The sequence below is a fragment of the Marmota flaviventris genome, chromosome 9 (assembly GCF_047511675.1).
Source record: "Marmota flaviventris isolate mMarFla1 chromosome 9, mMarFla1.hap1, whole genome shotgun sequence".
Taxonomy (NCBI): Eukaryota; Metazoa; Chordata; class Mammalia; order Rodentia; family Sciuridae; genus Marmota; species Marmota flaviventris.
In genome coordinates, this window is record NC_092506.1 from 20006254 (window position 1) to 20019583 (window position 13330).

Here is a 13330-nt window from a genome sequence, read left to right on the forward strand (position 1 = left end):
TTTTTGCAACCTCCCAAAAGAGTAAGTTTCCTCTTGATAATGTTAAAATATATACATGATATTCTAAGGAAATTATCTGCCAAAGAACAACATAGTAGCAGCTCCACTGAGTAGTACTTGGCATTCTGATTGAAAAAGTGGAACTTAATAAATCTTCCTTTCAAACCTTGCCTCCAAAAGCTTTTGCTCATTCTGGATTAAAACTGGGACTCGACACATTCTGGGACTGAAAAGCGTTCCCAGTTTCCTGGAAAAAACTGAGAATATATTAAAACTATTTAACTAAAGATTTTAAGATCACTTAGACACAAATGTTGCATTTAGTCCTTAAGAAATCAGCCAGCTGTGGTGGGGCATGAATGTAATGCTGATTACTTGGAGGTTGAGGCAGGAGGATCACAAATTGAGGCCAGCCTGGGCAACTTGGTGATACTCTGTCTTAAAATAAACATAAAATAAAATAAAAAGACCTGGGAGGTAGCTGAGTGGCAGAGCACCCCTGGGTTCAATCTTTAGTACAAAGTATGAAAGAAAATCATCAGAGGCTGTATGATTAAGTAGCCTAACAATAAATATCCAGTAAAAAGCTTAAGTTTTGTTTATGGCACAAGAGAATCAGGGGGAACTTGGAGCCCTTTCCCCTTAACAGCTGGATGGATCACTGGCAGCTGCTAATATAAAGATAAAGAAACCCACATCTGTGTGGAATCCAAATGCAATATGAATCCCTTGTGCTAGTAAATAAATTCTTGAAGAGGCTCCACTTCTAAATCAGGGGGAAAAATTAAGGCTATCTGAAGACTATTTTACATAGTTATCTGTGCTATACCACAAAAACAGCTCTAGCTGTATACACCATTCTTCAATAATATAATAGATATTAATAAATATTTTCTGATTAAGAGACAAGGAAATGCCAGGCTTAATGGTACATGCCTATAATCCTAGTGGCTCAGGAGGCTGAAGCAAGAGGATTGCAAGTTCAAAGCCCACCTCAGTAATTTAGCGAGGCCCTAAGCAACTAAGGATGACCCTGTCTCAAAATAAAAAGGTTTGAGGATGTGGCTCATTAAGCACCCCTCAGTTCAATCCTCAGTACCAGAGAGAGAGAGAGAGAGAGAGAGAGAGAGAGAGAGAGAGAGAGACAGACAGACAGACTAGGGAAGGACTGGAAAAGACAGATTCTAATGAAATAGTACAAACTTTACCTGTAAACTCACAGTGTATAGATGTTTATGTAGATACAAATTTTGTTTACATAGAGACCAATGGAATAGTTTTTCCAAGCTAGTTCACTTAGAATTGAGTTCATACTGGGCTGGGGTTGTGGCTCAGTGGTAGAGTGTTTGCCTGGCATGTGTGAAGTACTGGGTTCAATACTCAGCACCACAAAAAAATGAATAATAAAATAAAGGTCTAGCAACAACTAAAAATATATATATAAAAAAATTTTAAAGAAAAGAAAAGAATTGAGTTCATATTGTTTTTCACTTATTAGTGCATACATCCCATTAAGGAAATGATGCTATTTTCAGTACACTAAATACTTCTTACACAAGAGTGAAATAAAGATGGATAATCTCTAGAGTCATATGTCAAAGAAACTGTGATAAAAGTAGAAATAACACATTAGCAATTCTGAGTTTTATTGGCAGCCTTGCAATTAACCCATTGTGTAATCCTTCTGCAAGTTACACAATTTAATTTCTTTTACAATAGGCACGTTATTTATTTGTTAGAATAGTTGAAATAATCTAGTAAAGTACTGGGTAAAGTTTCTGAACATTTTTTCATAGCTATATATAAAGTAAAGGAGCACCAATTACAGAAGAGTAGGGGATCTTGTAAGTGCAGCAGAGCACTGTACCTGTCCACTATTCCAACCTCAGTGGCAGGCACATGATAACTCTTCCAGAAATATTTGTTTTGAATGGATGAAGAAATGCTTTATGTCTTCCCTTTCTTTCAGGATCATTATAGAAACTGTCTTTGACATATTAAATACTTACTTGGAAAACCACATAATATGAAAATGAGAATAAGAACAGACCCTTGAGAACAGATGTTAAAGAAGATTTTATGTAGAGATTCTAAATCTAAAAAAATTGGAGCAATTTAAACTACTTTAATTTTCTGAATGTAAGAATCTACTGACACTTTTTTAAAGCTCCCAATGGGAGTATTTTCACCCTTCATCTCACCAACATACATCTTCATATGGATATTTTCAAAATATGTTTTTAGTTGTAGATAACACAATACCTTTATTTACTTATTTTTATGTGGTGCTGAGGACTGAACTCATTGCCATGCTCTACCACTGAGCTACAACCCCAGCCCAATATGGATGTTTTCAATCAGTGTCTTTCTTAATATTTGCCTTGAAATATAATCATGAGATGCCAAACCAACAGTTTTCAAGTATAAAAATGACTTGCATTTTCTAGTTCACGTTACTCTTCTCTCAGGATGCTTTGAAAGACTAGTAAGCTTCACTCTACTTCCCCAATCCTTTATTTCTAGAACCTGACCTATACGTCCTGCTCCTTAGTGAAATTTTTTTAGTTGAATCCCAAAGAAATATCAACTTTTCCCAAACAACATATCACATTATTCACAATAGTCAAAAGGGAGACGCAACACTAGTGTTCATTCACAGAAGAATGGATAAAATGTGATATACACATAAAACGGAATATTATTCAGCCTTAAAAAGGAAGAAAGTTTTGACACATGCTATAACAGGGATGAACTATGAATATATTTATGCTAAGTGAAATAAGAAATTCACAAAAAACAAATATTATATGATTCCACTTATATGAGACAGCTAGAGTAGTCAAATTCATGGAGACAGAAAGTGGAACAGTGGTTGTCAGGAGCTAGAGGTAGGAGGGAAAGGGGAGCTCTTGTCTATGAGTACAGAGTTTTCGTTTTGCAAGATGAAAAAGTTCTGGAGATGAATGGTGATGATGGTTGTGGAATGACAGGAATGTATGTAATGTCATAAAACTGCACACATAAAATTTATGTTTATATTTTATCACAATTAAAAAAATAAACAACATATTTTCCCCAGTAAATCTATTTCCCCTCCAATATAAATTTCATTGGTCATCTAACTCACCTTACATTCCAAATCCAACCACCAAATTCTTAGAGTCTCTTTCCAAAAGTTCCCTTTCCATTTCCAAGGATACTGCCTAAGTTTGATTCTTACCTCTCACCTCCGCTACTATTTTCCTAAGCCATCCTCCACATTGCTTTTAGAATGGTCTTTTATAATACAGATATCATCATACCACTCTCCCATGTAAGAACCTTAAAATAATATTTATAATAGTAATGTTCATAGAACAAAATCCAACTTCTTTTTAATAGCAAAGCAAAAACCAAAAACAAACAAACAAAACAAGTCTTCAGAATAAGATTCATTCTTTACAGGCTCATCTTTCCTAACCTCCTTCATAAGTGCTAGTTATTCTGATCTCCTCGGTTCCTCGAACACTCCATGTTCTTTTGTGCTTCAGCACACACCCTACTTAGAATGCCCTTTTCTCCTTTACTGATATGGATAGTTCCTACTTTTCCTTTCCAACTTAGATCCAACAGCCAGTTCTCAGAATCCACTCTAATCCACTATTCTCTTCCTACTATTGCAAGGGCATCCTCATTCTACTTCTACTCCTACCATTCAGGAGATTTCTTCTTTGTACAGGCATCTCTCAGAGATAGTGCACATTCAGTTACAGACCACCTTAGTATTGTTTCTTCCAATGAAGTGAAACACACAATTTTTTTTGGTTTCCTACTGCATATAAAATTATGTTTAAGATGGGCATGGTGCACATGCCTATAATCCCAGCTACTTGGGAGGAGGCTGAGGCAGGAGGATCCCAAGTTCAAGGCCAGCCTAGGCTTGGAGAAACCCTGTCTCAAAATAAAATAAAAAGGGGTGGGGGAGACTGAGGATGTAGTTTTGGGAGACTGGGGATGTAGTTCAATGACCCTGGGTTCAATATGCAGTATTGAAAAAAATAGTTGTATGTACACTATACTTTTGTCTATTAAATGTACAAAAATATGTCTAAAAAACAATGTATATACCTTATTTCAAAAATATGTCTAAAAAACAATGTATATACCTTATTTCAAAAGAACTATCACCGAAAATTGTTAATGTTCATTTGAGCCTTCAGTAACTCATAATGTTTTTGCTGGTGAAGGGTCAGCCTTGTTGATAGCTGCTGCTGGTCATGGAGGGGGTGCTGAAGGTTGGGGTGGCTGTGGCAATTTCTTAAGACAACAATGAAGTCTGCTACATTAATTTTTTTTTTAAACATTTATTTATTTTTTTTAGGTGTAGACGGACACAACACAATGCCTTTATTTTTATGTGGTGCTGAGGATCGAACCCGGGTCCGGCCCATGCTAGGTGAGCGCTCTCCTGCTGAGCCACAATCCCAGCCCCTGCTGCTACATTAATTGACCCTCCTTTCATGAAAGATTTCTCTACAGTATGTGCTGATATTTCATAGCATTTTACCCACAGCACAACTTCTTTCAAAATTGGAGTCAATCCTCTTAAGCCTGCCATTGCTTTATCAACTAAGTTTACATAACATTCTAAATCCTTTGTTGTTATTTCAACAATGATGATGTTCACAGCATCTTTACCAGAATAGATTCCATGTCAATAAACTTTCTTTGTTCATCCATAAAAAGCAACTCCTCATTTATCAAAGTTTTATCATGAGGCGGCATCAATTTAGTCATGTCTTCGGGTTCCATTTCTAGTTCTCTTGAACTAGAGATAGTGCACATGTGCAGTTACTTCCTCCACTGAAATCTTGAAACCCTCCAAGTCATCCATGAGGGTAGGCTGGAATCATCTTCTTCCAAATTCCTGTCCATGTTGTTATTTTGACCTTCTCCCTTAAATCACAAATGTTTTTAATAACATCTAGAATAGTGAATCCTTTCCAGAAGGGTTTACTTTGCCCATATTCATCAGAGGAATCACTACTTCTGGCAGATAATAGCCTTATAGAATGTATTTCTTAAATAATAAGACATGAAAATAAAAATTACTACTAGATCCATGGGCTGCAGATTGGATGCTGTTTAGCAGGCATGAAAGCAACACAACACTAATCTCATTAAATAGCTCCATCAGAGCTATTGGGTGATGAGGTGCACTGTCAATGAGTAGTAATATTTTGAAAAGCATTCTTTTTTTTTTTTTTTGGTAAGCAAGTCTCAACAGTGAGCTTAAAATATTCAGTGCACCTTGTTATAAATGGATGTGCTGTTATCCAGATTTTGTTATTCCATTTACAGAGCACAGACACAGTAGAGTTAGAATAATTCTTAAGGGTCCTAGAATTTTCAGAATGATAAATGACCACTGGCTTCAACTTAAAGTCACCAGTTGCATTAACCCTTAACATGAGAGGCAGCCTGTTCTCTGAAGGCAGCCACTGACTTCTGTCTAGCTAGGAAAGTCCTAGACTACATCTTTTCCCAATAAAAGTTGCTTTGTCTACAATGAAAATTTATTGTTTAGGGTGGCCACCTTCATCAGTTATCTAAGCTAGGTCTTCTGGATAACATGCTGTAGCTTCTACACCAGCACTCACTGCTTCACCTTGCACTTGTACGTGAATCAACCTCTGCTAGCTTCAAACTTTTCTTCTGCAGCTTCTCTTAGCCTTAGTAGAATTGAAGAGAGTTGGGGCCTTGCTCCACGTTAGGCTTTGTCTTAAGGGAATGTTGTGTCTGATCATCTGATCTTTTATCTAGACTACTAAAACTCTCTCCATAGCAGCAATAAGGCTGTTCTACTTTCTTATCATTTGTGTGTTCACTGGAGTAGCACTTTTAATTTTCTTCAACTGCTTTTCAACTCTTCATTCACAACTGGAAAACTCTGGAACAAGAGGACTAACTTCTGGCCTATTTTAGGTTTTGACATGCATTCTTCACTAAGCTTAATCATTTCTAGTTTTTTATTTCAAGTGAGAGACATGCAATTTATCCTTTCATTTAAACACTCATTGTAGGGTTATTACATTGCCTAATTTTAATGTTGTGTCTCAGTGATGAGGAAGACCAAGGACAGAGCGAAAGATGGGGAACTGGTCAGTTGGTGGAGCAGTCAGAATGCTCACAACATATCCATTAAGTTTACTGACATATGGGTATGGTTTGTGGATATAATTACAAAATAATTACAATAGTAACATCAATGATCACTGATCACAGATCATCATAACAGATATAGTAACAAAGAAAGCTTAACTATTGCAAGAATTACCAAAATATGACATAGATGCACAACATGAACCAGGCCTTTGGAAAAATGATGCAACACACTTGCTTAATGTAGGATTACCACAAACTTTGAGTTAGTATAAAAAGCACAAATGTGCATAGTACAATAAAGCAAAATGCAATAAAATGAGGTATGTCTGTATTCACATTATTCCTTGTATTTCCTGTACAGTATTTTAATATTTGCCAAGAGCAAGGGCTCTGAAGCCAGACTGCTGTGATATTAATCTGAGCCCAGCATTTACTAGTAACCTTCCAAGTTACTTAACCCCTTTGATCCTCAGTTTTACTAGTTATAAAATGAGGATTATAGCATCTGCCATGAAGAGCTGTTGTGAGGATTAAATCTTGTGATGATTAAAGCATTCAAAACCATACTTGATTCTTAATAAGGTATCGCTAGTGATGGTAGGAACATTTCTGACACAATACTGCCATCTCCTCAAAAGCAAGGTATTCCAAAAGCCTTGAACAGTATTTACAGGAACTTAAGAAAGAGTCTGGAAGGAAGAACAGAGGGAAGGAAGGAAGGATGAGAAGAAGGAAGAAAAGAAAGGAAGGAGAGAAATAGACAAAAACAAATAGAATTGGGAAAGACTTACCACCATTTTTGCCCACAGTTCGAAAGCATCTCCAGAAGGCCCGTAAAAATGATGCCCTATTATGGGGGGTGGCTTGGATGAAGCTGAATTCTCGAAAGAGAATATGAGTTCCCTGGCATACACTGGTAAAACTGCAAAGACAAAAATTAAATCATCATCAGATGGAATTCAGAAAGCTGCATTCAGAATGAAAATTTAATACCAGAGAGAACCACTGCCAAAGACGTGGGAGAAATCTATCTTTTCCCCCAACAAAACTTGGAAATACAGATTAGACAAAATCCTTCTAAAGGGAAGTCTCTTCAGATAACCATATCCCTCTGAAAATTCTTGAGTCCAGTTCCTCTGAGTACTTCCTGCCTACAACATGTACACATTGAGGATATTTTAATCAGTCAATGGAGAGTTCCCTCTTATAAAGGGAACTCTTTTGATCTTTACCTGGATGATACAGGCACTCTTTTTTTGGAGAATACTTCTTCTATCCCATTCGGAATTATGCTTCCCTAAAGTATTCTTTCTGTACTGCCCTTGGTCTATAGCAGCTGCCCTAAGGATAACATGGCTTATAGGGGGGGTAGTGTCTGTTCTAGTTTAGGGGTGCTGCTATATACCTCCCTGACAGTAACCCCAGAGACAAATCATATGTGGAAAAGGACAGGAAAAGTTCCAAACTAAAGGCAAATAGGAAGAACAAGGGTAGAAAGTGGCCCCTAACTAGAGAATGGAGCAAAGCCCCAGGGCCCAAGTGAGTCAGTGTTTAAACTGGGCCAGGGAAGGGAAAAAACACACTCCATTGCCTTTGGGTTCCCTGCCAAAGAAATAAAGGCTGTAGAGCTTGGCGTAATCTAAAAATGGAAATTCCACAGAAGAAAAGGCAATTATCCAGTAATCATCCCTACCAAGGGCCAACTGCAGGTTCCAGAAAACTCCTAAATTCTCTGACAAGTAAATCACGGGTGCAAAACATGTTAATCTTTGTGGAGAAGCAGACACTAAACTGAAGATGGCAAGCAATGGAGGGAACAGTGGTAATTCTAAGCTCCAGTTTGCATCTGATGACCATCTAAAGCGGGTGGGGATCTGAATCTCCAAACTGAACAGGAAAAGAATCTCACTGCCCTTCTCCTAGACCAAATTTAGGGGAAAGTTTTTACTGTCTTTAACAGAGACTATGCTACCATTTAGGATATAATCAGCCTCTTCCTACTAATATTAACAGTACTATAATAAAAAAGCAAATTGCACACTCATCTTTTCTCTTAGAAAACTAGCATAGAAATCCACTTTTAAGACACTATAAGAAAGTATAAGAACAATATCTGTCAATGGATTATGTTAGAAGAGAGGTTTTTAAAAGTCTGTTGAAGTGTTAAATTACCCATGCTGTTTATGGCCTACACAGGAAAATGAAAATACAGCAAATGAGCTGTTCCAGGTAAATGGGTCAGGCTACATTTCCAGCAAAAGAAGCCTAAAATGATAACATTGTAACCTACATTTATGAAGCAATCCCACAAAGAATTAGGCCCAAAGTGTGTTTCATACCCTAAGGGGAAAAGCTGGTGTTTAGGCTGTGGTCTAAGCAGCAAACAACTAATAATAGTGAAACTATATCCTTTTAATAGCTTTTAATGCCACATTTTGCATAAAGCCTTTTCCCCATCCTATCCCCTACTTCCAATTCCCCTCTTATCTCACTTACAATTCTCAAAAAAACACTATTTCGTTGTTTTGTTTTGTTTTAAAGTCCTTTTAGACTGCAAGTTCATATAGTAAACAATAGGGTTGTACTCATCTTTGTCTCTACTGTTACCTAACACAAAGATACTCCATAAATATTTGTGGTAGTTAATTTTGAAAGAAAAAATTAGTAATACCAGATAGAATGAATATCTGCAGCTCTCTATAATGAAATACTAAAAGTTCATATTTTATAATGTTTTTAAAAGTCTAGGCCTTTCTTCTGGTACTGTAATTTTGCACTTGGCCTTCTTTTGATTAGTATTTTCCTGGTGTATCTTTTATTATTATGTACCTTTTATGTCTTTAATTTTAAATTTTCCAGATCATTTTGTTTTAGGTGTGTCTCTTATAAATAGTATATAGTTTAATTTTGTTTCTCTATCCAAATGTGCAGTCTCTATATAGTAAAATATGTATTTTAAGTGTATTTAATTAACATCTGACATTTATTTGGTCCTTTCCGTGAACTGTCTTTCTTTGCCTTTTTCCCTCTTTTCTTGCTTTCTATTTTGTTGGTACAGTTTTGTGGTTTTTTTTCAAAAAAAAATTCTTTCTACTTCTTTGTTAGTAAAGGTATAGACAGAATCTGAAATCTTTTAAATATTCTTTAAAATTTAGCATACTTACATTTATTTATTATATTTAGCATATAAATATTTATGTGTACATTTTTCTCAAATGTCGACAGTTACTCATTATCACTCTAAAACAAGACAAGGATCAAAGCATCCTTGAAGTTGCTGAGGCTGGCTTTGAACTTGCAATCCTCTTGTCTTAGCTTTCTGAGCTGCTGGTATTATACGCCTGTGCCATGGCTTCAAAGCACACTTTAAATAATTTACACACAATTTTCACATTTTCTATTATCTTTTAGAATTTTACTTCTACATTTTTAAAATGGAAAACTTTTTAAGGTAGTGAAATATATATAATTTTCATCATATTAGCCATTTGTCAGTGTGCAATTCAGTGGCATTAAAAATATTCACAATAACCAGGTGTGGCGGTGCACACGTATAATCCCAGCAGCTCAGGAGGCTGCGGCAGGAGGACTTCGAGTTCAAAGCCAGTCTCAGCAATTTAGTGAGGCTCTAAGCAACTCAGTGAGACCCTGTTTCCAAATAAAAAACAAAAAAGGGCTGGGACGTTGCTCAGTGGCTAAGCACCCCTGGGTTCAATCCCGAGTATCAAAAAAAATAAAAACTAAAAAAAACTAAAAATTCACAAAGCTGCACAACCATCACCACTATCTATATCCAAAACATTTTGTCATCTCCAACAAAAACCATATATCCATTAGATAGTAAATAATGTCTTTTTTTGGCCTCCCACTAGACTTTGGTAACCTCTATTTCACTTTCTGTCTCTGTAATCTACCTATTCTAGATACCTCATATAAGTGGAATCTTACAATATTTGTCCTTCTATGTCTGGCGTGTTTCACCATGGATAATGTTTTTTAGGATCCACACATGTTGTGGCATATATCAAAATCTCTTTTTAAGAATTAATAATGTGGGCTGGGGCTGGGGCTGTAGCTCAGTGATAGAGCACTCATCTAGCATGTGTGAGGCCCTGGGTTCAATCCTCAGCACCACGTAAAAATAAACAAATAATAAAAGTATTGTGTCCATCTATATCTAAAAATATTTTTTAAAAAGAATAATGTTTCATTGTATGCATATACAATATTGCACCTTACTTCCCCCTTTGGTTATTGTGAATAAAGCTGCTATCATTGGTGTACAAGCATCTGTTCTCATTTTGCTTTCAACTCTTTTGGATACATACCTAGGGTGCAATTGCTGGGTCATATGGTAATTCTATGTTTAACCTTTTGAGACACCACCAAGCTGTTTTCCAGAGTGGCGGTATTATTTTACTCCTAGCAGCCATGCACGAGGGCTCCCACTTCTCTGAGTCCTCACCAACATGTGTTCTTTTCCTTTTCTTTTCTGATAGCCAACCTAGCAGGTATGATAGTATCTCATTGTTTTGATTTGTATTTCCCCAATACCTAATGATGTTGATTGAGCATCTTTTTGTATATTTATTAGACATATATAAAATCTTTGGAGAAATGTCTATTCAAGTCCTTTGGCTCCTCCATCCCCAGCAACTCAGGCTCTTGGTGCTGGGGATCCAACCCAGTGCCTTGTGCATGGTAGGCAACACTACCACTGAGCTAGACCCCTATCTCTGGTCATTTTTCAATTAGATTTTTTGTTTTGTTGCTACTGAGTTGTAGGGTTCTTTATATATTCTGTATACCAATTCTTTATCAGATAAAGATTTGCAATTATTTTTTTCCTATTCTGTAGGTTGTCTTCCCTCCCCCCGCCCCCCCCCCCCCGCCTCTGGTAGCTCTGTTAGACCCAGGGCCTGGCACCTGCTAGGCAAGCAAGCACTCTACTACAGAGCTACATTCCCAGTTCTTTTTCTTCTAAGACAGGATCTCACTAAGATGCCAAGGCTGGCCTTAAATTTCTGATCCTCTGTCTCAGCCTCCTAGGTAGCTGGGATTATTAACCAAGCCAGGTTATCACTCTTGGCTTGGATCATGATTTCTCAGTAGTTATAAACCTTTAGCTCTATCAGCAAAAGCCTGTGAGGGGTGAATGCTCTGTTTTCATCTGCCTGAAAATATCTATCTTCCCTTCTGGAGAGAGATGGTTTATTCAGTGAAAAATTCTGGGTTACCACTTATCTTTTCTTAGCACTTTCAAGATACTACTCCATTATCTGGTACCTATCATTGTTATCAAGTCCACAATTTGTCAAACTCCTGCCATCCCTTTGAGTTAATCATTCTTAATTCATATAAGCTATTGTCTTTATTATTAATATCCTGCAGATTCTACCATATAGATTTATTTTGGCCCTGCACAGCACTTTAATCTGATATTTTGGGGTCAATTCTGGGAAATTCTATCATTATCTTTTGGAATATTGCTTCTTTACCAGTTTATCATTTTGCCTCCTATTATTTTATATATATATATATATATATATATATATATATATATATATATAAAATCGCCACTCAATGTCTTTTGCCTGTCTTCTCATAGTTTTTATCTTTGTGTTATAGTTAGTATCTTCCATATTAATTCTCTATTCTGTTATGCTTTATCTATATTTTATTCTATTGAATTTTGGTTTTTCTTACTTTCAGAAACTTATTTTATCTTTCCAGGATTTATCCTTTAAAGAATACACAGTTTTTTCTTCATTTTGCATGTTTTATCTCCCAATTTTCTCTTCTTTTAAAATAAACATCAATACTCTCTTTAGCTCAGAATCCTATACATGTTTATTGGGTTTACTGTCTGGCTTTCTTAGCATTAGTTTCCCTTATATAGTTTACAATTTCAGTGTACAGGCTTATATTAAGTGTGAGACTTTTACTCTCTCAGGGGACAAAACTAGTGTAGAGCTAGTTTTTTATACTGGATGACTTGACTCCATTCCTGATGTTATTGGCAATATCAAAGAGACTGTCAGTGAACCCCCAAGTGACTCAGACCACTAGGTCCTGGCTGTAAGGCTCTGCTTCCTTATACACTCCAGGTTTAATGTAAGCTATTTCCCAGGTAGTCACCATAACTTTTTTTGAGTCTCTCTTCAAAAGGCAGAAAAGAGGCTTGCTCCAGGTGTCCTGCCCTGAATGTGGCCTTTTTAGCATCTACCATTTCACAAGAAATGAATTCTCAGCTACCCCAGATCCCTTCTAACCCAGAGTGCAGGGGGTCTGCGGTTTTAGACCCATTTGCTGCATTGTGGTATTGTTTAGCTTCTAGTCCATAGATGAATTTATATTGGTTTTACACGTGGCTATATTCCTTAAATTTTTTCTTTAGAAAATATGTTTCTGGAATGAATTGGAGGCCCAAGTCATTAATCCTACAAGTCATCATGACCAGAAACTAAAATAAACTTTCTCCCTTCCAAGCCCTAAAAATGTGTATTCATGCTAATTTTCCTTTGTATTTAGCTAAATTAAAAAGTTCTTTAGTAGACATCAATCTTAATGTAAAATACAAAATGTTCCTAAAAACACCTTAAAGGCCATAGAGGTATGCCACATATCTGTCTTAAACTGCTTTCTCTAAAAGCAAGTCAGGCATGATGGCGCACAGCTATAATACCAGCTATCCAGGAAGCTGAAGCAGGACAACTGCAAGTTTGAAGCCAGCCTGGGCAACTTAATGAGACTCTGTTTCATACTTTAAAAAATAAAAAGTGCTGGGGGTATATATAGCTCAATGGTACAGCATTTGCCTTCCACACATGAGGCCCTGGGTTCCATCCTCAATAGTACAAAACAAACCAGTATTCAAACCTCATTGAGCAAATTCTTTCTTTCTTAACTTCTTGGAGGATTTCCTTGAAGATTTTAATTTTTTAACATTTTGACATGATTCCAAATTTACCAAAAAGAATTCCCAAATACCCTTTGCCTAGATTACTCAAAAGTGACTATTTTGCTGTTTATTCTAACAGGTTCTCTTTCGGGTTCCTTCCCTTTCCTCCTTTGTGCCCTCTCTCCCAATACATACACACACATGTACAGATATTGTCAATTGTTGATATGATGCTCATTTACCTCTACAGTGTGTATTTCGTAAAAATAAGGAATTTGGTTATAT

At 36.5% G+C, this 13330-nt stretch overlaps 1 protein-coding gene across 1 annotated transcript in view; it reads right to left on the reverse strand.

Moving 5' to 3' along the window:
- Positions 1-13330, reverse strand: part of Cstpp1 (centriolar satellite-associated tubulin polyglutamylase complex regulator 1) — a 174987-nt gene that overhangs the window by 87824 nt on the left and 73833 nt on the right. Inside the window, exon 3 of the mRNA XM_027936669.2 lies at positions 6936-7066. Coding sequence (XP_027792470.1) covers positions 6936-7066 — 131 coding nt within the window. The remainder of the gene's footprint in view (positions 1-6935; positions 7067-13330) is intronic.